Here is a 26,409-nt window from a genome sequence, read left to right on the forward strand (position 1 = left end):
TTACAAATTCACCTGGTGCTTTGGCACTGAGCTGCCTGGAGACTTACCAGAGTTTGTACAATGGCATGATTGGTTGCATTCATATGGGCGTTGAGTGGGAACGAGCACTCCCCATCACAGTAGTTGGCTGCGTAGCCTTTTGGAGCGATTATCCAGTCCTTTTTAGGGAAACAAACAGAACATGGTTCAACAGACAACTGCACACAATTAAGAGCAGCTGAAAATTTTCCACTAACTTCTTCCTTGAGGGTGAAAATGTGTTTTCACTGAAACTGCTCGGGTTTTAGTTGGGTTTTTAAAATTTCTTTTTGTGTGCCACTTTTTGTGTGTCAAAAAAGTCCTTCTCCATGGACTTTTTCTGATTTTAATGTCTAGAGAATGATGTACATCTATGTACAGCTCAACTACCATTGACTAAGAGGGCTTTACCCCTAAAACTCTCATTGGGTTGCATTGTGGGGATTGTGGTTTGGAAGCCTTTATGTTCCAACATTTCCTGCAGGCCCTCTGGCTGAAATACCTTTCCTAGGTTGAGTCACAGCCACAGCTGGTGTCCTGCAGAGAGAACCTAGCTTATACACTCTTATAGAGGGACACTACTCTGCTAAAGACACTGTGGGAGATCTTAGCTGCCTAACAGCTTCTCCACATCTGCCAGACTCCTAAAAGAGGGGCAGGACAGCCAGCCTGAGCTGCATGAGCAAGCAGGTGGCCCCAGTGGCAATCTGAATGCCATGCTAGGCAAAAAGGGGACTCTTCACCAAAGGAAGCTTGTCTGCTGCTGACACAAAAGAGCCAAAGGAAAATTAAAAGCAGCACCACAGAACAGAAGACACTTGACCTCCCTTGGTGTCGGGCTGTGCAGGTCACCCTGCAGAAGGACATACTGGTATGTTTCACATGCATGTATCTCTTAGGCAATTTCCACTCTACCTGACAATTACCTGAGTGCCTGAATTTTGCTACAGTAGGCCTGAGCAGCTATGCACTCTTGCTGTGGCTTTGCCAGCCAAGTTTGTTCTGAAGGAAATAGCAGTGCCCAATGACTACAGGGGGTTCTACCTTGCCTTGATCATCTTCCTACAAAAAGTAGGACCTGGATTCCAGCTCTTACAATAAGTCCTACTGTGGCTGTGGCCTTCCTTTGGCAGCATCTTACCTTTCTGCAACTAGAATGGTGAAGGTAGTGCCTTCACAATCATGAACTTCCCAACTGGAATCCACTTCCTGCCCAAAAGCCAGGCAAGTAAGATAAGGAAGAGGTGGAACGACTGCTCAAGTGAAAAGCTACCCGTAAGTAATGGGGAATGGAGTCAGCACACACCCACAGCTGCAGCTACTGGGCTGGAGTTGACACATGAGCTACAAAAAATGCTGCTGTCCCATTAGCTGAGAGAGGATTTGCATGTGTTGGGTATTACAGAAGCAGCAGGGACAGCCCTGGCATCCTGAATTATAACCTGGTGAAAACATTAGCTGATAGAAATGGGACCTCCCTCACGAGTGCTGAATGAAGGAATGAAAAAAAAAATTAAAAAAGAGAAGGTGAGGACATTCTTGAAATGTGATGTTTGTTTGTACTATAGCCTTGTCCTAAATAACTTACTCTAAATGACTTTCTGGCCTCATGGTGTTGCAACTAAACTCAGTCTTCAGTCTACCTACCGCAGGCAGTGCTAATTGTGGGGCAGGGATTGTGGAGGATTTCAAACAATGACCAGGGTTAAAATCAGGGTGATTGCTAGAAGAAAATTTAGTTAAAATCACTGCTTAACATCAGATTGTTTTCCTTATCATTAGAGGTACACAGATATAAGCCCTTGCCCGTACTGTGACTCCCATGAGTGACAGAGAATGACTGTATACTTGAATCCCATAAAGTATCAAGCTTTCTCTGGGTCTTATCAAATGTCACAACTATCAATATTTATTTGCCCTTCTCTGTGACTGGTTTTAGTGAGGAGGCACAAGGGACATTTTAAAGCATAATGGCAGACTTGAGTGGAATTACCGTGACACTGTTTAGATAACATTTCATAACAAAATGTCTGGTTTACCCAGAGAGAAACATCACACACCTGCCATCCCAAGTCTTGGAAGCTAACGTAAAGCTCATGCTTTCTGCACGCTGTTTTTAAGTCACTGCTGTTGTAATCTGTTAAAAGAAAAAGATCAAAACAAGAATTTAGAAAGTAAAACAGACCAAGCATTGCTGGAGGGCACATCTGGCCATATGCATTGCATGCTGCGGGCTCAGCAGCGAGAAGTGACGAGCTCCCTCAGCAGCTAAAAGGATAAGGGTGTTGAGGGACATCCACAGCAGGGCTGAAGCTTTTAAGATGCCTGTGGGAATGGAGGAACCCAAGTAACAGTGACTCAATTATAGTTACTTGAGCTGTCTTTAAAGTGCTTGGAAAACACCTCCAGTGAAACGACTTCTTAAAAATAAATCTACTGCTTCAACCCCACACAGGCTGCATCCCTACTGGGTGCTCACACTCACCCCACTTCCTCGGCTCCCATTTCTGTACATGTGCTGGGGAGCTCAATCTACACACACTCACTGAGAGAGAGAATTACAGCCCCAGGAAAGTTAATCATCACCTGGTGCCCCTGCACCAGTCTGCAGAAGTCCTTAAACAGCTAAGGTGTCCCATAGGCAGGGAAGTCATGTCCTTGTTCCTCTCTGTGCCTTACCCTAGCTTGCCCCACACAATTCATATGACCCATGGCACCACCTCTGCCCTTGGACCTTTACAAACCATGCTCTGAAAAACACATTTCTCCTTTCCATAAACTGCTTATCTGAAGATGACATAGCACTTGACATACTCTCACCATTCACTTGCTCCTTATTGTCAATAAAGTGGGGACATACGATGCAAAGACCTGAACAAGACCCTCTCCCTTGCCATGGCACAATGTATGAGGATGTTTCAACCATGCAGGAGCTGCTCCTGATGATCCCACAAACTACAGCTATTGACAGCGAGTGGAATTTCCCATTTATATTTGGAAAGAGAGGCAGCTCGGCATGTGCACACCTGAAACCACAGTGAGCAGAGGAGCTGAGCTGTGACAGACGGGCCTTTCACCTCCAGGTGGCTGCACAGATCTACCCTGATGGGGGGTTGCTGTCACACCTCAGGTGGCTGCTGGACCTCAGCAGCCACAGAAACCACCCTTGCAGTGAGGTGACTTGGCCACCAGCTACAGCTGCTGATCCTGTGCTTTGCACCCAATGGTAGGCACGAGAGAAAGAGATGGCAACAAAATCAGCCAAGCAGCTTGAGAGCCCAGGTCACTGTCCATGTTTTCCTTCCATGCCTTTCCAGAGGGGCCTTCTCCTCCTTCACAGCTCCCATTTGCAAGTAAAGGCATCCTGTCAGCAGGCAGATGCCACAGGCTGATGCCCCTGCCTCCTGCTGCCCTGGGCCTTTCGGCTTACCAGCCCCCTGGTGCTCCCAGCATGGCTTGAAAGGGCACCCTCCCAGTGCAGCTTTCCCCAAATGTGGCAGCTGGGATAGAAAAATATTTTTAGTGATTTTTTTTCCTTGGCTCTGAATAAGCCTTTCTTTTTCTGCCCTCCAGCACCATTCCCCCTCCCCACCCCCACCCCCCCCCCCGCCCTCAAGTTTGGGAACTACAAATGCAAATATTTATTCAGAAGAAAAACTATAATACTAAAAGCACATCCAACTGACATTAAGGGCAGCACAGCAGTACAGCTGGGTAGAGTTAACACTGAAGGCTGAAAAAAACCCTACACCTCAAACCCAGCTTCCCAACCACCAAAGATTAGAGAGTTGTTTTTAGAAGCAGTTGGGTTTTAAACTCTGAGGATTGCATTTCAGACTTTGAATAGCTTCGCTTCAATCACGGATTTAATCAGGTGAGCAGAGCTGGTTAACAGCCTGCTGCAGCATAAACATTCGCTCTTCCAGGAGCACGCGGTAGCAAGAACGGAGGCGAGTCTCTCTATTCAAGCTTTCCATTTTCAAACCAGACATACCCAGTAGAAACCAGGGTGTGGTGGTTTATTTCAGATGAAGCTTTCCAGTCCCTGGCTCAGCCCAGGAGCTCATTTCCAGCATGAGATGTTTCAAAATTATTTGGTCATAATGAGGGAAAAAAATGAGAAGATTCTTTTCGTGATCAACGGCTTTCATTAAAGCATGTGAGAACACAACTTTATTGTTCTTCAATGGGATATATAGACTGTTTAGAGGAAAATCATCTGTATTTGACAGTGGAATTGATCTGTTCACAACTGAGTGGGTAAAATGGTGCTACATTCCAAATCCAGCTACAAGTTACCGAAATCTGCTTCAGGAAAGGGAAGAAGGCAAGGGAGGCAGAGAAAACAGGAGTGGGAAGGAAGGCTGCAAGCAATCACAAGTTTAAGAAAACACAGGGGTGGAAAAAAAAGAGCTGCTTAAGAAGCTACACCAAGCAGAACATGTTATGAACGTGTCCTCTCTCACACTACCCCCAAAAACTCTCCTCAGCTCATTGGTCAGAGTCACTTGATTCACACTCTGCATGGAGCCCTGGCTGCTCTCCACCCAGGGCAGATGCAGACAGCTCTACCTCCTCATTTGCCCAGCCTCAGCCTTTGCTTTTCTAAACATCAACACACTAAACATCCCCTCTCCCTGGTTTTACACTCTTCCCCGCTTAACCCTCACCCCAAGATCCCCTGTCCTCTTTTCTTGTTATGTGTTTGCCTCCTATGTTTGCTTTATGGAAGCTATTTTAGCCCAACTTTAAGTAAGTCACAAATCTTTAAGTAACCCTTAGCAGTGGCTTTCTGAATTGGGGAAAAAGATGCAGCAGTACAGATGTACATAATCATGACCCATTCCGTACGGCTGGGGGCTCAGCATATGCCCTACACTGGGCATACATCCTGAAATCCCATCAGTTATGGGTCTGAAAAGAAGAGGAATACACAGAGTCACAGGGTTTTTGGCAGTGAGCTAAAGCTCATTGAGCTACTGAAGTTGGCTTTCACAACACATTTTCTGCAAAGCCTGGAAAGCAGCATCAGCCACCCCAGGCCAGCATGCTCAGCTGTTTTAGCCCAAATTGCCACTTGGGGTGGTTTGCCGTGCAAGATCCAACTGCCAAGAGGCAACAGGGTTTGTGTCCCTTCCCACCAGCCTTGCAGCAGGGAGCCAGGAGGGCCAAGAGCAGGCAGTCTGCAGAGGGGAGGTGCTGCAAACAACTGCCACAGGGCTGGCCTACGCTGCCATGGCACAACTGGCAGGGACTGCTCACCAGAAGCCTTCAGCATCTCTGAGAGTTTAGGGAGCTGCTTTGGGAGCTCCTGTAGGCTCATTGTGGGCTTAGCAAAATTGTCTCTATTTTTTCCCCTGAACATACCAATTCAGAAACACTAACTTGGCACTTACAAGGCACTGCTTTTAATCATGCTGCAAACAATTTTGTCTAAAACAGAGATTCAAAAAAAGCTCAAACCCCTAGTTCTGCACTTAAAAATAACTCCTGGAGCAGTATAGTTAAAACAGCACAGTTAAGACGGCTTGTCTCTGTGGTGTGTTTGCACTGAATGTTGTCTGCCTTCACCAGGACCCAAGTCTGACTTTCTGCAAGCACAGATGTTTCTCTTAAGGCTGGACACTGGCATGTGTGTTGCTGAAAAGGGTGAGAGAACAGCCTGACCCTAATGGTCTTCCTCCTACAGATACTTATGCACCCACCTTGGATTTCCTATAACCTCTCCCACTTTAAGTGCTGGCAAAGAACATATAAATATTTACTGCGGTCGATCCATCTGAGAACACCCTCGCTGCTCCCAAGGTGCCAGTTTACCAAATTCCACACAGTAATTAATTGCTTCTGTGATTCAAAATAGCTTTGACAGAGGTCTCCAAGGCCAGCCCCTTCTTCTTGGTGTTTGACTTTGGTGATTTGTCCGGATAAAGCTGGTGTAAACTGATCACACAGTTAATAACAGCCCAGTTCACATGAAAGTGATCTGCCTGGGAGGGAAGAAGGGGAGATGTTGGGCTGATGTGAACCCACATGTGAAGGCACATATAGAAATGCTGGCCATGCTGCTCCAGCCTCCATCCAAACACTGCACTGAAGGGAAAACTATACTGGAGGCAAGATTAACTGCCAGATAACAAAGTTTATTAACAAGGCCCTTGCCATCATAAAAGCATTTGCCTTATTTGCCTTCAGTGTTTGTGCATGCTGCCCTTTGCAATAGCTGGTTCCTGTACACATGGGGAAATCTGTCTGGTGCAGTGCATGTCTGCTGGAAGGAAAGGCCACTTGAAGGATTTCACCATTTTTCATGGAGCACCTCACATCAGTCCAGGGGGCATTAAAGAGAAGGACCTGAAAAGAGGCCTGGCTTGAATTTCATTCAGAGCAGCAAGTGCAGCCCAAAACCAGGCATTTAAATTCTCTCTATGAGGAGGGGCTGACAGGAACGGATGTGCCTGGAGGCTGACATGCAGAAGAGAAGTATTATCGCCACTGGAGAGAGAGATAGCCCTGTGCAAAACCCATAAATCATGGAGTTGGCTGAAGAGCAGAGGTTCACCGCCTGTTACGCTGGACAGTCCCATCTCTTCGGTCAGCTGGAGGGGTCAGCAAGAGTCTGAGAGCACGAGTTCAAGCCACTGCAAGGTTCATATGAGCCAGGGCCTCTAGACCCTGCAGACAACAGCAGAGAAATACCTGCGGGCTCCTCCCACCCACCGTGTCCCTCCATGTCCGGGGCCAGACCTGGCATGTGACTTCTTGCCTCAGCAGATGAAAATACTCCCTTTTCTTCCTGCTCATCCTCCTTCTGCAGAAGAATTGAGGCTCCAGGAATGCATTGGTGCAGGACTCTATGTCAAAGCAGTTTAAAACCATGGGGGTTGCTCAGTTCTGCTTTTTATAAGCCAGTGATAATTATGTGTTTATAATACATGGAAATAAGCATTCTTGGCAAAAAAAAAAAAAAATACAGACCATTGAGAACCTTGTGCCACAGACACAGCCTTAGCATCTGAGCTCTTGGTACTGACTGCAGGACAACTGTGCATCAAAGGGAGCATTGTGGGGTCTATTTAGGTCCCTTTCCCACACACAGCAGCATGCCCTCACTTAACTCCCTGCCTCCCCAGGTCCAATACCAGCCCAGCAGCACACTTCATGCACTCCAAACTGATTGAAACCCTTGCCATATCCAGACACTTGCCATATCTAGTAACTGGGGCTTTTTAAAACATATTGCCCCAAAACAACTCACAGCATCTTTTGGGAAAGGGGTTCCTTTTTAGACTGAAAAAAGAAAACCCCATGTATTGATTAACACAGAGGAAGGAAGTTGCAGTCTACAAAAAACACCCATCAAAACCAAAACCTGCCTTGCTCTGCAGAAAAGAAACTGCTCTCAAGCCCTGGTAGGGAACAGCAATCCTACCTTGGGGAAGAGCACTGACCAAAAATCTGACAAGATGTGAGATACAACAAGAGAAGAAGATGCACAGGCAAGGAGAGGCACAGAAAGGAACTGCAGCATCCCAGCTCTGCACCCACTTTGGGTCCAGATGCATCAGGGCACCCTCAGAAGTGCTAGGCAGCCTTCAGGATAATCCCTGAGGTTGCCTACCGCTGTGTCCTGGGGCAAATGCTTCCTCAGCCCCACCATGCACCAGGATTTTTTTATCCCCCCAGGTTAAAAAAAAAAGAAAAAAGCCCTGTGATCTCTAACACTACAAACACTTTTTGGTCATTGGTGCCTCTTGGGCCGTTAAATCAACCACTTCTTAAAGAGAACAGAATCTGAAAGTATCACACTTAAAAAGGAAAACAAGATGATGTAGTCTCTCTTTTCTAAACACAGAAACCAACCAAACATACATCTTAAATTTAAATTCCCCTCCTTTCCCCTGCCTTAAATCTACAGTCTCAATGATACCTTGTTGACTACAAGTTGACTACTGCACTGCCAAATTCCAGGTTTTAAATTAAAGCTGGCCCAGAAAAGGCCTTCGAGACCACAGAATGCCAGCTATTTTCCTTTTTTGTCGTTTTAGAATTTTATGACCTGATGCGTGTTGTAGTCAAAAAAGCAGCAAGGTACAAATGACCCTTTTTGCCCAACATATCTGCTCCCTCTGGGGAGCCCCTCTGGGGCTTTGAGTCACATCACCTGATTTAATAGTGTGAAAATTTTGTTTCAGCACTGTGAAGTTTGCAGAGCCAGGGAGAGAAAACTGGAGCTTATCCTGACTCCAAGTGCCAATAGCACCACAAAGCAGCAGTGCAGCACGTAACTTTCCCAAAGCACCGTGAATGCATTAAAAAATTGGCTCTTGTGAAGGGAGCACAGAAGCTGAGCCTACCTAAGTGGGAGAACTGCCTGCATAACAGCTGGGCTTACAACACCCAGATGAATAAACTACCTGTGCCCTTGGCAAGCTCATAATGTGGGAAAGTAACCCAGCAAGCAGCTACGATGCCCAGCTTTACAACTGGAAAAAGTGCGGAAATCTGAAGGAGGACCAAAGCAGGTCTCAGCAACTTAGATCCACAGAAGGTGTTCCCATGGCAGATTAGATGATAACTCCTCCAGAAATGCCAAGTTGTCATTGGCCAGCATCCCCCAGGGAGCTTAGGCTGCAGAACCGAGTTGTTTCTCCTGCCTTTAAAATCCACAAAGGACATCTCTCACCCAGCCGAGTCTGGCACTTGCATGGCATGGCATTGGAACCCACAGCCACACTGCAGTGTGAGCCACAAGGACATGCAAAGGCCACTAGTGGCCAACTGCTGCTGGCACACACTAGCCCAGAGGGCAAGTCCATCACCACAGTGGGCTGGAGCAATTGAACAAACCCTGGCTACCAGCCCTGGAAGGGCTCCCACCCTGGCTCTGCTCCCTGCAGCATGGAACCACCTTGGGTGCAAGCATGGCTCACCCACAATCCAAGCATGCAAGAGCAGGGAACAGCCTACATATTCCCATCAGCTAAGCATCAGCAATACTGGCTCATCTCCCTCTGCTGTGTTTGGACATGGACTAAAAAATACAGCTGCCTCTCTTCCTTGGGGCACAGTCATTTCTAGACATGGGAAAAACAGGGATCCTATTGAAAACGAAGGGGGCAGCATAAGCAAATTAATCAAGCAACTTGGAATGGGCTGAAATGTTTGAGAGAAAAGAAGGTACTCAGTGAACGATGGGTTTCTAGCACTGTGGTGATGGAAAACAGACAAGACCAAGAAGACAGAAAACTCTTGATTTTTGCTGAAATGTTATCGTTACTCTATTGCCCCACCAGCCCACAACAGCCCTCACAAGGCTGCTGTACAAAACCTGCAACATGCAACCTCTCCACAGCAAAAAGGCAAACTTCTTTGCCTGCCTGGAAAGGTACTTCTGTACCATGTGTACACTGATGTTCTCACAATATTGAAAAAATAAAGCATCTCATGCTGTTCTTCCATGTTTTTCCAAGGAAAACTGAAAAAGGACTCTGCTGAGAATGCAACACCATAAATCTCAGTGTACACAGAGATAGAGTCTTTTAAATACTGCATTTCACGGGGCATAATTCTAGACAAATACTGCATAGCACATAACCTGCAAGCACAAGAGTTGTGGTTAAAATACCTCACCACCTTGAATTCAATGGATGCAACTTCACATGGGGGTCTGGGCTCCATGCTGGATTCAAGAGGACTCCTGTAAGTTTCATTAAGTCAGACCTCCTCTTCAACAACCTTGCAGATGTAACCTACACCCCCAAGGAGAGCATCCCATCTCATGACCCCCTTCTTGTTTCTGCCCTCCAAAGCATCCAGAGCCATTACAAGAAATCATCCCAGCTTGTGCTGCACGACTGATTACCCCTGTTCCATGATTACCTGTGACACTGGACACCCTGGAAACGTCCTGAGTCTGGGTGGAGCGGTTCCGGCTCTGCTGCCTGCGCCTGCTGGTCGCTGACCTAGTGGTGCGTAGGTGAACCTCGCTCACTTTGAAGAAGGCCACCATGAAAGGCTGCTTGTCATAAGGGCCATCTCGTCCTACCAGCCCTGCTTCTCTAGGGTTTACACTGAAACCTTCAAGCCAAACAGAAAAGGGAGAAAAGTCAGAGAAATGGTGCAGTTGTGTTGCTCCTTTCAGCAACCCGGTATCCCCATAAGCAGGGTCTCCTCTCTTCTTGCTCATACTCTTCTTTAAACACCAAACATTCCTTTCCTGCCACCATAACCTATGGACATTTTTATGACAGGTCTCCACCTATGCTGAACAAGACTTCACTGCAGCATCTGGTTCCTTGGTTCCCCTCTGGCATCTCTAGTCCCAGTTTGGCAGTAAAGTTATATAGATATATATAGATATGTAAAACATTAAACTCTGATGTGTCATTACATTAGTCTTGCTGTCTGTGAAATACAAGCAGACATGAGATTAGGAGATGTCTAGGAACAGCAGAGGGCAAAGAGATGGTGTGCTTTTGCCAGGAGCACAGTGATGGGCTCTCAGCCCAGCTGGGGAGGCAGAGTTTGGCACTAACATTTCCTCAGGGAGAAGTGGACAGCCCCTTTAGTCTTACTTGACATCACAGGTGTATTAAACTGCAGCATGAAACAACAGAAAAAAACAAGGCTGGAGATGGGTTCCTTTAGAATACAGATGTCACTGTCACCTTCTGCTCATCTAGATCCTCTCCATTGCTTATCTCCCAACACTCAATTTCATGCTCTTTTGCAGTATCTTCTTTTCTTTTCCACCTTTCAAAGTTTCAGTAGGCTGTGAAATGCTGCCATTACAGCTGCCCCACACAGCAACCACATCAGTGCAATCTCCAGCAGTGCTCCCACATCAGCTTTGATCCTGGCAGCCACAGTAGCCATGACAGCTGACATAAACCCACATGGGGAGGTACATACCTCTGCCTTTTCTCTTCCTCTCATCCCGAAACCTCACCCCACATGGCATCCCAGTTCCATGTCCCCTTCCACCTCCAACCCAGAAACTGACACCCTACTCAAACCCACCTCCACCAGCTGGTCCTGGTACTATCTAGGGACAGCTGACCTCACTTATGGGGAAGGACATGTCCATCACAGGACAGCCAGGAACCAAGAGCCCAGCACCTGTATCCTCAAGACATCTTACTCGTGGTGTTGGCTACAGCTGCCTTAGGAATGCAAAGTGTTCACCCTGCCTCATCCCAGCAGAGCTCCGCTAGCACCACTTCCAGATGGCATCCAAGAGACTGAGGGGTGACTTGTGTCACCTGGCCCATAACCTACCATCCCGGGTCACCACGCTCAGCTGCAGTCCCATATTGTGTTGGGGGTTCATCACCCACATGTTGCTGGTGGCAGTGACGTCAAACTCCAGCCAGCCCTCTTCCGATGCCCACACCGCCCGTGTGTCCAGCAGAAACAGGTCAGAAGCCCTGCAGAGAAGGGTAAGGACAAGATTGTGAGGTTGGGGAATCTCTCTCCCAGCTTTTGCGGTCACAGAAACAAAATCCAAAATAGATCTTAATTATGTTGATGTCTAAAACAAAACAATGTCTCAAATCTGCCTGTTTGTATCCAGAGTTTTGCCACATACTTCCACATGTGAAATTCAGGATTATAAAGGTTTTCACCATTTCTAAGACAGAGGAAAGCAATCCTACTCCCCAGGGCTGTCCATTTCTCCACCAGCAAGGGATGAGTAAGGCACTCTTCTTCCTGAAGAGTGCACAGCTAGCCCTGACATTACTTCATTCATACATTTATTACATTAACAGCCGGTGGAACCACCAGCATGACCAGGCATTCAATGGCTTTTGCCACAGGAGTATCATGGTTTAAGCTCCCCATACACAAACACAGGCTTACCTCAACTGATCAGAATAAAGACCCAAATAAACAACTGGCCAAGCATCAAACAGTGAAGGAAAATGGACCTCTAAAGGCCTCTAAAGACATTTTTATGAGGCTTATCAACAACAATTGGACACCTTGCTCTAAGGCTGCTGGTCTTGTACCACCTTCATGGGCTTCAGCTTCAAATGCTTTTAAGTCAATAACTTTTTTGCAGCACCAAGTACTCACCCAAACTCTATTCAATGAAATCAGCTGCAGAAGAAATCCCATGTACATTTTCTTACTGTATTAGAGATGTAACTTTCCTGTGCAAGAAAGCCACAATTCCTACCCTTTACCCGTGGCCATCACCACAAAATGGATACCAGGTGTCAATCCCATCTTCATCTCTTTTCCCCACTGGATTTTTTTTCTAACAATGCAAATGAGGAAGCAGGGTACCTGTCTCTCCTACCCATCAAAGGTTAAGTTCAGAAAAAAAAAAAAATTAATTATGTTTTATTTTTGGCCAACTGCTATGTCATACTGCCCAGCAGCTTGGTTTGCATGAGATCACACATGGAAAAATAAGCACTTAAGTGTACTAGAGCTCCTAGTGCAGCTATTTTTAGAGCATGGAGGCTTTCCTCCACCTCACTGGTAGCCGCACACTGTGGTTGACTCAGCAGCCTTTCCTACAGGAGTCTTTGCCACCGTTCCTCCAGCAGGAAGAGGGCTCAGGATCAACTCTGGCCTTCACCTCCAACAGCAGCAAGCAGCTACAGCTGGTCAGCTGCTACATGTTTTGGAAACCCTAAGGTTGAGAGATCTGGGCTATCCCAGGCAGGATATTTAAACTGAAATGTTGCTTAAAGGCAACTGCAAACAGCAGCTGCAGCTGTGACCACTCTTTCCCTCTTTTAAGAGAGGAATGAACTTCTAGATCATTCCCACCTCTGAATATGACCTAAACATTGGGCCTCTCCAATGCCTGAAGTCAACTATATCTGAAAAGGGGTTTTCCTAGCACCTGTTCTGACCTTCCTCCTCACACCAGTTGCTTCCTGATCTCTGTAACTCCTCTACACAAGGAACTCTGTGAGAGCAAACATTGAAACACACACATAGTAGTCAGGTCTAAATAAACACAAAGAGGAGGTTGAAAGTTTACATTCCCACTGCCTTGACCTTTGGGAAGGCACTTGGACATCAGAGACCTATAAAGCCAAAATGGTTCACATGGCATCATGTAGCCCACTCCCTGAACTCCAGGCAGGATCACCTACAACCATGTTGTTCCTGAGAGATGTTTGCCTGACCTGATCTTGTATATCTCCAGCCTTGGGAACTCTCTCATCTTTCCAGGAAATTGAATGGGCTTCATGTGACCTTAAATGCCACAACAATATCCCCTTCTTACTACAACAATAGCTTCAGTCTCCCTTTAACAAGCCCTGTTTTATAGACTTTCACTTCTCTCATTGCTTTTTATTGACCCAGCTCAGATCAAGACCTCACTGATGCTGAGTACAGTGGAAGGATAATCTTTATACATCTCACAGACTGTGCCTCTACTCATACACCTCAGAATATGATTTTGGCTTCTTCACAAAACTCACACTGTTTACTCATGTTCACCTTGTGATCCACTATAATCCTTGGATTCATGCTGCTGAACTGCAAAGGACACTGTCATTCCCTGGGGTGTATCTACATCAATGATTTTTCATGTCCAAATGCAACTGTCCTTTCCACCAAATCAAATTTCCCCCCAGCCCACCTCAGACTGAACCTCCACAATTATTAGATCGCCTAAAATACAGACTTGCCTTCCAATGGGTATGCCCCATTTTAGTGTCCTCCACAGATATAGTAAGAAAACTGCCCGACCAGAGAACAATTCTACCAAACAAGAATGAGCCACTTTATCTCAGTCTGTCACTCTCCCTTTGGAAAGATTTTGATTCCTTTGTAAAATGAAGAAAAACGGACCATCGGGCTTTCCAGTCCAGTTAAATCTCTGCGAAAAGTCCCATATAGGACTGGTTTTCAATCAGCTCTGCTATTCAGACGACTTTTGCATTGTGCGACTGGATGAAGGTTCACCCCTCAAGTATTTTAGGGCATAGTGGATGTGTAGGCAACACATCTGAGTACCTTTTCTTTAAGCCTCTTTTCAATCAACATTTGTCACCCAAGCCTCAGCAGGCTGCACAGAACTGCGTATCATTACTAGTTTCCGTTTTGGCATGAAGGTTTTAAAAAATATTCAGTCATCTATTTCCAAAGACAAAATTAGGGAGGAAGAGGGACAAAAAAAAATTTACTCACATAACAAAACCTCACAGCTATTTAACTGTGTGTCTTTAACCACTCCTTTACATTTTTCAGAACAGAAATCTTGTATGCCCCTCCACACTTAAGAAAATCACCTCAAATTTGGCCAAGCAGGAAGTACTTGAAAATTGCAACCCACAAAGGCTCAACAGAGATTCAGCTCTTAACAACAAAATTCTCTGGACTTTTTGCATGCAGGGAACATACTTTCCCATCCCTTTCCCCCCTGGTAAACCAAATACCGTGAATCACCTGAGGGGAATCTGCTCTTTCCTACAGCTGTGTGGCTAAGAGATACCCCTGCTGCTCCTGCAAAAAAAGGTGTATGATGTCTGATCTTGAAATGGACACTGGGAAATCTCCCAGACTAGTCTCTGGTCAAAGAGAAATAGGAAGGAAGGTTAAAGAGAATGAACATATCATCTCAACCCCTGGTCAAAGGGAAAGAATATCTCATTAGACAGGGAAAGGTGGAGGGTTTTTTGTAGTCATGGGGGACACAGAGACATGTAAGGACTAGATGGAGAGACCTTGGATAAAAAGTCTGCAGAGAAAAAGGGATTACAAAGATTTTCATCTGCACAACAAGAATGAGGCCTTATAGCATGTGCAAAAGAGAAATAGTTTAGGAAGCAGTCAAACATCATGCGGAAGGCACTACACATAAGTAGATGCAAGTCCACAGTCAAAGCAAAATTTAAGAGTGAACAAGAAAGTGAGAAATGGATCATATATGAACAAGTCACACAAAAAGTATTGAATTTCTAGTCATTAAATGACAACATTGATCCTGTGCAGTGAGGTGGGCAGTGGCCTTCCAAGAGGAAGCAGCAACTGTGTATGTGGTCACATTCATGGAAGGGTGTCTGAAAGCTTCAGCTTTTGAGAACAACAGAGGCAAGATGGAACCTGAGGGAAACAGGAAGAGAGTGTGAGGAACAAGAAAAACTAGAAAAATAAAAGCTGGAAGAACTTTTTGAGCCAGCATCACTGAAGAGAGAAGAAGAAGTATCTGCTCTTAACATAGGCTGAAGAAAGCAGGGTCAGTGCAAAGGTTTCATGCCTAAGCAACCCCAGATGTCAAGGACATCAAAGGACCTCCGGCATCTCCACAGAACTTTAAAATTCAGTATACAGAAGATAAATTTCATCAACAGAACAGGCAGCTTCTTATCATATTCTCTGTCTAAACCTGCCTCTGAGTTTTCACACAGCTACTGTCACCTCACTGTTACTAGTGGGCCCAACAGTCGCATCTTTATTTTCAGTGTGCTTGACATCTGGATGAGTCCAGTTACTGATTTCTATAGGAAGGCTGCTGCAGGCATATTATGTATTAACCTTTTATTATTAAAGAGAAGTAAGTGAATTGGAGAAACTGAGGTGATGAGCTGAAACAACTTTCCTGATCCAAGAAAGTAGATTAAATAGGAAGATGCAAATTAGAGACTCCCAGCTCAAAACAGGAGCTCTTTGCTCTGCATCAAGGCCCTGAAGTATGGCTCAAGTCTCAAGAAATAAAATGGGAGTGTTTCCATGGCCTTCAGAAGACTTTGGAGAAGGATAGAGAAGCAAAGGTCAACAGAGCAATCACAAGTGGCTGCAATAAACAGAACCGAGTACACAGTTTACTGGAGAAAATATGGACTGTGTAATTCAGAAGGCAGGATTTAGCTCCAGTGTCCTCAGAGAGCAGATTGGTCTGATATAAATATAAAATATAGCTACTATTCTTAATGCCAGCATCCCAACCATGTACTCGGGGCATTTATAGGAGAAACAGAGTGCATTTAACTTCAGTGCTTTCCCCCTCTAAGATAAATATTTTGTTAACTGAAATCTCTGTGTAAACCTTTCAACAGAACGTCTCTAGGTGTTAATTCTTTTTAATTAAACACTAATTAAATTAGAATTCAGTCAAATTACTAACCAGGTCAAGTGGTTTCTCTTAGTTACTATACTTAGTGAAATGTTCACATGAAAATAATTTCTCTGTTCTGGATACACATTACAACATGGAACTTTGCTACAGGAAAAACACCAAAGCTATAAAAAGCTAAATTTAAAGACGCATCTGTTGAAGAAGTTTTTTTTTTTTACTTTCCCACCCTCCCTGGCCTTCTTTCCCTGAGCAGACAGAAGTTTTACCAGGGAGACAGTGAGAACAAACAGAAATCTCACCTTCAAAATGACCAAGTTAAAGGGCTTGTATTTTAATTACATGTCTTGGAACAACATTTTTGGCCCAACTTCAAAGCTTGCAATTATCCAGGTGTTTAAAGGATTGTTACGCATCAACAGCCATTTACCAAAACATTAATTACTATTAGTCTCTAAAACTTTCCTCAGCTCAACCTTTTTGTTTACTTTTATTCAAAGACAAGTTGACATAATTGTCTAGACTGCCTAGCAGCAGCTTCTCAAAAGGGAATTTTGCACAGAAGTGTGTGGAACGTACATTTTAATTAATACACTTTCTAAATGCTCTTCTGCACACCTCAGGATTAGCGTCTTTAGTTTGTGGTGACATCAACTTTCTGTAAATTTATCCTGTGTATAGTAAATTATCAAGATTATTTGCTCTTATCTACCTTCAATGGGCAAATAACACAACTGACTTGGTGTTACAGAGTTGGATGGAGCTCCACATAGATAAAACTTTGAAACTGCAGCCTCTTCAGACCTGTAGATCCCCCATCTTGCAGTAGATGTAAGCATGACTTCAAATTTAAAAGTGTTTATTACTTATAGAATGGACCTTATGTGGAGCTCCCACAGCACGAGGTACTGCCAAGAGATGCAATACAAAACCTTAACAACTTAGTGTATCTAAATAACCAGCACATTTACTGTATCTAAATGACCAGCACTCCAAAGACTTAACAGCAGCACAGAAAATTTAATCTATCAGTGCTCCCCTGAAAAGAGAGCCTCAGGCAGGGGAATGCCAGCACCTGGAGTGAATTACCATGGAAAGCAAAGGCAGTCTCTACTGTTTCATGAGAAGTGAGGTTCAGTTTAACTGTCCTGCAGAAGCAATGCCACCTGCGGGCCAAAAGGCCAGGAGAGATGTACACAACCTGTAAGAGTTTCTTAGAAACAAGGAAGGAAATATGGAGAAATGTCAACCTACAAATGAAGTTGCTTCCAAGGTGGAAGAGAAGACCAGCAGCTGGGCATTGATTTGCAAGGACTGAGGAAAAAAAGCACAGAATGGAGATGTTGGAACATTCTGGAGGAGGTCTGCAATTCAGCATAGGGAAGGGAAAGTCATCCTGGATTCATCCAGACATGGAAAAGTACAAGAAGGAATGGGTAAGCTCAGACTTGCACCTCCACTGCTCCCTCTAATGAGCAACCCTGTGCTGAAAAGGATATTCTGTAACACTGTGTCCATTGCCTCTGGCAGAAAAGTCTCCAAGGGCAGAGGGTTAAGTCTTCCAGACTCACCAGAGAGAAGCAAGGTGAAACCCAGGTTTCAGAGCTGCTGCTGGCAAAGGGTGGAAAATCAGAGCCTAGAGCTAGAAGAATCTAAGACTATGGGAAGTTCAACCTACAGGTACATGATAATCCTCAGTAAAGTCAATACAAATATCTTGGTGCAAAGGTGTCCCAACCCATTCAGCTTAAGGTCTTGAGCTTTACAAATCTGAGGAATTAGTATTTTACCAATTGGAACAGTTAAAGAAAAAAAAATAATCCCAAATCATAGGAATAAGAAATATATTTACCTTTTTTTTTACTTTTTACTGCAATTCTATAAGAAAAAGGAGCATTCCAGCTGCAGTGACAGCTATATTACTGCACTTCAAAGTTTAAATTCAGTTTGAGGCACAAAAATGGGGGAGAAGACAAAGGAGTAGTACTTATCTTTGTCCATTAAGTAAAGAAATAAAGCACTGATATGGCATTCTTTAGTTTAGATAGAAAGTGCCAGCTGGTTATGGAACCAGTATGTTCCACCCAGAATAACTCTGACTTTCAAACTACTCTAAACCAACCAGCCTAAAACACAACAAATCACATACCCACAGTGGAAGCTGAACTGAGATGCAGACAGATGCCCCTCTATAGCATCATGGAAACAGCTCCATCATATACAAATATATGCACACTATATACAGATCTGACCCCAACTTGAAACAGATTGATGCTAGCTTTGTCATTTGTATTACACAACCCATTCCAAAACCCAGTCAAGGAGGGTTATTTATTTTCAAAGCTATAAACACTGCAGTTGAATCAATTTGCCCTTTAGATTAGAAGCTCGGATCACATTTGTATAAATATCCTGTTGCAAAGAGGAAGACTTTATTACCACTATAACTGGCAGCTAAAACCAACAAGCGCCTTAACCCTTAAGGAATTGTGTTCAGTAGAACAGGAACATGGTCCCCAGGCAGTTGCTCTGCAGGGCACATTTATGTCCACACATGTCTTTTCATGTAGGAGGAATCTTCCTGACCATCATGCTCCCATATTTCATTCCGGGTGCAAACAAAACTGTTTAATAAACTGACCATTAACGTACCGTATCTTCCTTTGATCACTAACACAGGCCACTGTGTTTTTCATAGATCAGTTGTTTGGACAGTGTGGGAGTGTTTTGAGGTCTGCATTAGCAGGATATTTACACTTGAAAACATACTGATGATCCAAACCAAGGACTAACATCTTTGATCAACCATAAACTGCCTTCCCTAGTCCTGACCTGACACCTCTCTGGGTGAGGGCATGGAAGTTTAAGAAAGAAACTGTTTAAATAATGATCAGTTTTCAGGGACAAACTCATTTCTTCCCTTCCCTTGTAAAGGTCTTGTTTACACGGCATTCCACTCCCAAGAGGTACCAGAAATCACAGAGGGCTTTGCTGGTTCTTCCACAAAATCAGTCCTGCACTTTGGACTCAAGTCCAGGTGCCAGGTTTAGCTGTGTGTTGGTACCACACAAGGGAGGAGAGTTGAGGCTGTGTAGCTCCTGCCTGCTGAAATTAAACAGCCTGTCAGAGATGGCCAAAGTGGGACAAGCATCTGGAAGCGGACACCACTTGCCTTCCTAAACTGGTGCTTTGGCAAACGTCCCTGTTTTCTGCATATTCCAAAGAATCAAAAAAAAAAAAAAAAAAAAAAGATCCCACCCTAGTGTTCAAACATCCCAGTCTCTTAAAACTCTGGGGGGGTCAGAAACTGAAGGGCAGCAACATCCGCCAGATGTGTCGTCCATTCCCTCTCCCAGCATCAGTCCCTACAGCCCCACAGCCTGTTTCAAAACCCAGCCATCCCCCTCAAAGCAAACCAGATGTCACCTCAGCCCTGCCTGGTGAAGCCTCTTCTCCACACAATCCAAAATGCATACCACCGATGGCTGGCCACAAGCTTGACCCATCCATCCTGAGGATTTCATTAATCTCCTCGCAGCATCCCACTGACAGCTCCAGCAGTTTGTGTTATGACAAAACGTGGCCGTTAACCACGGTTTGGTTAAAAAACAAAAGCTTCATTTCTAGGCACTATTTTTCTTACCTTATGAAAGGGTGGAAGGAATGAGGAGATGAAAATATTACTGACACAAGTGAGTCAGTATTAAAAATGTTTTCTTTTTTGAGAGAGAATGTACATAGACCACACTGTCCTCTACGTGAGTTTAACTGCCTGGAGCCCCCACAGGTATATTTTTCGTATTTCTGATGGGATAAGGTCACATTTCTGCCCAGAGGTTTTTATGCGATTTCAATCAGCATTGATCTCTGATCATTCATGCTCTCTTTCCATACGTGTCTACCTAGAAGACAGCCTCAAATGGGCCCATATAGTCCCTGGTATTAGCCTTGTCTACAGTGGCAAAAATCAGTTTGGTAATTCAGTAACTGGCAGAAATTTTAGCCTCAGGCTTGGTTCCATTTTTAGCCAACAGGGAGCAGCCAGCAATGCCTCCCGAATCCATGCAGCAGTGCACATCTGGGCTGGAGTCACACGCTCACACTGTTACTGTCCAGATGAGCTTTTTTTTCCCCTTGCTCCAGTAGTACTGAATTAAGCCACTTCATTACACTTAATTGGAGCCAAGGGATACTTCCAAGCTCTGAGCTTTACTGAAGATTTCTCTTATCTCCTGCCCTGTCAAACTTGTTTCTTTGACAGAAGCAGGCAGGATCCTTTTTCTTTATATTTTTCCCCAGAGGTGCGTGCTGCCTTTCTCTTGTAGACTCCTGGTTTAAATCTATACATGCCAGCTGCCCTCTTAAGAATCATTTGTGCTCAGAAGTATTTTAGGAGCTACCAACAATTGCTCCAGACAACTGTTAACCTCATAAACACCAAGATTAATATGGTGTCTTTGAACTGCCTCTGAAGACTTCAAATGTTAACTGAACAGGCACCTTCTGCAGCCCTTAGAGAAGAATTGTCCTAACCAGAAGGGATATATGTCAGAAAAATAAGATGAAAAAAGATGTGACATCAACTCCTCTCTCTCACCTGCTAGTTCACCAGCTAGACTTCAAGATCTGTATAGACTCCTCTTCTAAAATGTCATTAAATGTCAGGAAAGATCAAGTTGTTGTTCAAAACCATTAATCTAAAGGAAGTGTGACACAACTTTTTTTAGTAGCTTTTGGTTTTTTAAGTCAAAGGCAGCTGTTATTTTCTGGCTCATAAGATGTTTTCTAAAATTCAATAGAAGCCTTACAAATATTTAGCAAGTTCCTTCAAAACCCAGTGTTTTCTTTTCCTTATAATTTAACCTTCCAGTGTTCTGATCTGGAAAAGAGAACACTGTATTCCAAATTAATCCACTGAGACAAGAGGGGAGAAAAAAACATTTTGGACTTTTTTCCCTCGAGTAAAAGCAAGTAAGTGAATGGATGGTCAAAACCCATAATCTCTCAAATAATATAGTTTCTTCAGGCATACCAGAATAATCTGAGGCATTTTCCCCCTCCATGCAGAGATATTAGCAAACAGCTAAATACATTTTTTTAGTATTTGTTGTCAAGAATGTTTAGAGGCCTAAGTCCACCCAGGTCACCAGTTAGGGTGAATGTTTGTAGCCAATGGAGTCAGACCTCAACTGAATGTAACACTGAATATGCAATATGCAGCTTCTACTATCTTAACTCTTTTAACATCTGCATATTTTCAATATAAAGGGGACAATTAATAAATATATATGCACTTTTATTTACAGATTATGTACAGAAAATAGAAGCCTATCCATGTATTAATAGAGAATCACACTTTTCAAATATGATTTTATATGTTACACGTACATGAAAGAGTCCTTTAAGCTGAAAGGAAAAAAGAATGGAAAAGGGCATGTCCTTTCTACAGCTGCAAGAATCTGTGAGCCACATCTTGTCCACCTCTGTGAGGATGATGTGACAAGTCCCACACACTCATCTGAAGTACAAAATGCTTTAGCCAAACATCTCCCTCCTCACCAGTAAAAGTAAATAAATAAAGCAGGAAAAGAAACAAAAAGGGAGCCTTGAGGGACTGGATGAGTCAGAGGTTAGTAATGAACTACAGACACTCATCCCTGGGCCAGTGGCTCACGCCTAGCCCCTGTCAGGAGGGACAGGGAATTGCTGGCAGTCTGGGCCTGGAGGAAGCCACATTAGGATTCCCAGTCCCAGCAGCGGGATCCCCTCAGCATGGCCACCAGCAACGGCAAAAGGAACATGGCAGAGGGGAATGGAAAGATCCAAAATACTCGCCAGCTCTTGGACAGAGACCACCCTGGTGATCCCCCATCAGGTGCCCCTGCCTCTGCTCTGTCTGTAGGGAGGCCTCTAGCACCCAGGAATGCCCAGGACATGCAGATGCCAAAGGACATGTCACAGCTTCGCAGTGCAATCCCATTATGGCATGCTTCTGGTATGGTGTGTGAAACAGAGATACAAAGTCTCAGCATCATTGTTGCACACAGCCACTTTCAGAACAGAGAGTTTGTAAATTTGTTAGGAACAGAGTATACTAGGGGCCATATCCTGTACTTTATCCAATACTTTATTCTCTTTCCCACATTGTCTTGCTTGCTCAGTTTACTATGAAAAAATGTTATATCCACATAAAAGTTGACAGTTCTCTTACTCTGTGCCCTGCTTTACTGACTGTCACAGAGCAGCGTATCAATTTCTTCCACAGACACTTGGCAGAGGTTTCTTTCTTGCTCCAGAGGTGGGATCTCTACTTCTGGAAAATGAAGCAGACTAACACTCGCCATTTCTCCTGCAATGTGTCTCCAAATGAACAATATATCTAATGTCTATGAAATCTGCATGACTGACTGGACTTTGATCAGTTCTTCAACTGGGCACTGATGTAACATCCTAACCAGCAGGCACATTACCCCAGGAGGCTCTCCAGCAATCTGCAAGTTGAAGCACAAAGGGAACACTGATCTCCCAAAACCCATACCTTCCTCTCCATCACCTATTTACCCAAGTATTTATCTCTTTTCCCCAGAATCCACACTCCCCACAGAACAACCATGAGCTATTTGATGTTGTCCTAAGGACTGCCAATCATCAAAGGCCAATCCCTCCAAATGGTACCAGTGGAAAGGCTGGAGAAAGAAGGAGCAGAAACGAAAACGCCCATGAAGCCTTCAAAGAGAAAACAAACGGAGGTTTTTTTTAAACACTGCTGGTTTTGATTTCTTTTTTTTTTTTTTTTTTAATGCCTGCAGCAGAGGAACAGTTACAGTCCTGACAAGTCTCGGTAGAAGTAATGAAACACTTTTGTACCACAGCATTACTCTGACATTTAATTGACCATGTATTTCCATCTTTTAGCCTTACATGATTCCTCCATCTGAAACATTACTCTTTTAAAATTAATCACTCCATTTACACTTGTTTGGATTTTTGTGTCACAGTTTCTACCCTGCCTCTCTCACTTTTCCTCTCTCATTGCCACTGAAAGACCAGAAATTATTTTGTACCTGTGGTCAGCATGTTGAATTTTCTTCAGCTTTATTTACTTTAATATAAGTCCAGCTGAGAGCAGATCAAGTCTGAGCTAATTACCAGTATTTTTCTAACAGGCTGCTAGTATTAAGTTGAAAAGGGATATGTGAATTTCAGTATACAACAGCAATGCCAGCAGTACTTTAAAAATCTACTGCTTCTCAACAGATTCTTTCTTTATTTAAAGACAAAGCAGCTAAGTCACACCCTCATTCACACCCTACCATGCCCATTTCCCATAAGGAAAGGACCATGCAATAACATAACCCTGTTAACATGAAAAAACCTGATATTTATTTTCAGCCCTATCGATATTTATGCATAAGCTCAGCCTTCTCCAGGACAGCAACTGGTGGCACACAGTAAGGTCCCTCTTGCATACCTGTTCTGATGTTCCTGCAGCACCTGGTAGATGCTGATAAGGAAGGTTTGGTTTATAAAGCTTCCCACAACGCAGTCCTTGTAGATCCGAAACTCAGCAGCTGTGACGGCCTCGCCCTCAGGAATCTGAGACAAATTAAATTTGAATTCCTTATGGTGCCGCTGGTGAGGCGTGAACTCCTTGTCATACTCAACTGCAGATGGGAAAAGGAAAGAAAAGGAAAAAAAAAGGAACCATGACTAAAATTTAACAACAAAAGGTTTCTACATGCTGCCACCTGTTCCTTCAAAAAAAACAAGAATCTTGTTTTTTCTCCAAAGATAGCCCTGTTGAGTGTCAGGAAAACTTATGCAATTAAAGCTTTTCAAATACAGTACTAAGTGAAGATGAATGTTCCTCCTCTATAGCCAATTCCTTTGGGATTTCCTGTTTTTTAAAGAAAAGTCAGCTTTGACAGGTGAAATATGACCATGCATTTTGCCCCTATGGAAAACTCTGAAGCTTGGGACCACTCCCAGCATTTTCCACCTGTGGCTCTCCATGTTCTTTACAGCATTTCCCTATGTCTCATAGCCCTCTTCCAAGCAAGGAGACAAGTAGCTCCATTTTGCTTTAGCACACACAGGCACAGGCAGAACCAAGTGATAGCACCAGGTCAACCAATTCCCTAAGTGCCCTAAAACGTCCTGTTTTCTGACTCCCAGGTTTGTACACTAGCCATTGGACCAACTTGTGAGTGAGTATGATTAACATGACATTTATTTTGAGGGTTAAAGTCAGCCAGAGCTCTCCCTCCTTTGCAGAAGCTTATTTAAGAAGGAGAGAGGTGAAGAGTGACCACTTTTGGTTGTTGGTCTTAGATCTCCTTGGGTACACTCTCAAGCATAGGATTTAAGACAGACACAAAACAGAATTCCTCCTTCTTTAGGTCTCAGGATTTTCTCTGTTTGGGGCTCCCTTTGCAAACTCTGCTTCCAGTCCCACTCTTGTATTACTTGATTACATCTCAGTTTAGTCTGACTTTGATTAATTGTTTGTTATTTTTTCTAATTTTCTACTAGAAATTGCTTAAAACATTAACATACTATATAAACATACAAAATTAAATCTTTACAGGCCTGAGGGGACAAAAAGTAAAAACAAAAAGCTGTTCCCACCAGTGGAACTCAAGGAGTGTATGTCAGTGATGAATAAGTCACCATTACATTATCATTAGGGACATGATTACATGCAGAGGCAGCAAGGGAAGAACAGATCCCTTTTAATGTTTGTCTTTGTGGTCACTTTTTGTTGTTCGCCCCTGCCTCCATTTAATACATCAGACTGTAAAGGCATTCAGAGGCCTACTCTAACAACATCCCCGTGAGGTAAGCAGCAATGCCTGTTCTCCAGCTGGGACACTGAGTCACCAGGAGAGTGACTTGTCCAAGGACAGGCGGTGGAGGCTTGCGGCAGGGCCAGGAATGACAGCCAGCGTGCTTGAGGTTCGGCACTTTACCCACAGGTTACCTCCCAGAAGAACAGACATCTCCCAGCTGCTGGAAACAGCCCACAGAGACTTTCCCCTCCACCTTGCCCAATTGCCTATTCCTCCTCATTCTCCAGTCACAGTTTTGTCAGTCCTCTCCCTTTCTTTTGGCAGCCCTTCCATGTGAGCTACCTCATCTGGCTGGGTCCACGTCCTGGCTCCCTGTGAGAGAGTTAGTCACATCCTTCTCTTTGAAGCTCACCTGGAAATCTTTTCACCTCTTCGTGACTGCTGCCAAGCATTCTGTGGGACACCACATTGGGGGATGCTGTGTTAAGGGCTGCCACAAGGCAAACAGGCAAATTCTCAACTGCTGTCAGACACCGCTGCCAATTTTGTTAGTCTTGCACTGCATCTGTCTGAGCAGCGCATATGTCAAACAAGAGACAAATGAGGATGATTGGGCTCTATGGCTTCCAGAAATGAGGTTGTGACACCCAGCATCTCTGTCACCAAGGCCACCAAGAGAGACTGCACCAAGGCCAATGATGGTAACACTCAAAGCTCAATTCCAGCGTCACCAGGAATTACCTCTCTGGCTATTGGTTATGGGTGATCTGGGCTTCCCTTTGGAACACCTGCCCCTGTGTTTAATGGGGATCAATTCCGGCAATATCGGACTGGTTGGTGTCACTTGCATGTGCACCCTCTGAGACAGGACCTGAGCTGCCCAATCACTCTCCATCCTGAGGAGAGTCCCACAGGATGCACTTCCCAAAAAAGAGGAGCCATGTACTTTGAGAAACTTGTAAGTAGCCAACCAATGAGAAACTGCGTTGGACTTCTTGCAGCAGGATGTGCCCAGCTTGGCCCATTTACTCGCTGCTAAAAGATGAGAGGATGTAATTAACGGTGAGGGAATGTCTAAATCCACAGGTTTGGAGAGGCACACGTATGAAGCAACAGTTCTCAATTTAGACCTCGCTACATCCTTGCTCATGGGTGCAGTGACCAGCTGAAACCCACAGCCTCTTCTGTGCTGTCACAGGGATGAGCTGACCTACAGGCAAGGTGCAGTGAGATGGCTTTTCCCCAGGCTCGTGGCTGAGGATGATAAAGAAGAAGCAGGAAGACCAAGCGGAAGGACACAACCAGGATAAGCAACAGAACTCCATCAGGGTGTCAGAAAGCTAAAATTACACCAGAGACAGCAAAGGAGTCATTGATGCTTCCTGCCAGCTCTTGCCCCACATCAAGATGTGATATGGTCTCTCTCTCTGTGCATGAGAGAGCCTGGAGCTGTCCCACACAGCACACAGCTCAAAATGAGCCCAAACATCACTTTTTGTTGTTCCTTTCTGACCTCAAACCGGCTACAATGGCCTGACCTCCACTCACCACTACAAAATG

The 26,409-nt window shown here is 44.4% G+C and overlaps 1 protein-coding gene across 1 annotated transcript in view; it reads right to left on the bottom strand.

Annotated features, from left to right (window-relative positions):
* BMP6 (bone morphogenetic protein 6) overlaps positions 1 to 26,409 on the bottom strand; it is an 86,156-nt gene that overhangs the window by 1,483 nt on the left and 58,264 nt on the right. The window contains exons 2-6 of the mRNA XM_053946714.1: positions 23,532 to 23,724; positions 11,296 to 11,444; positions 9,898 to 10,095; positions 2,079 to 2,155; positions 48 to 158 (exon numbers count right to left, since the gene is read on the bottom strand). Coding sequence (XP_053802689.1) covers positions 48 to 158; positions 2,079 to 2,155; positions 9,898 to 10,095; positions 11,296 to 11,444; positions 23,532 to 23,724 — 728 coding nt within the window. The remainder of the gene's footprint in view (positions 1 to 47; positions 159 to 2,078; positions 2,156 to 9,897; positions 10,096 to 11,295; positions 11,445 to 23,531; positions 23,725 to 26,409) is intronic.

This window comes from Vidua chalybeata, chromosome 1 (assembly GCF_026979565.1).
Source record: "Vidua chalybeata isolate OUT-0048 chromosome 1, bVidCha1 merged haplotype, whole genome shotgun sequence".
Classification (NCBI taxonomy): domain Eukaryota; kingdom Metazoa; phylum Chordata; class Aves; order Passeriformes; family Viduidae; genus Vidua; species Vidua chalybeata.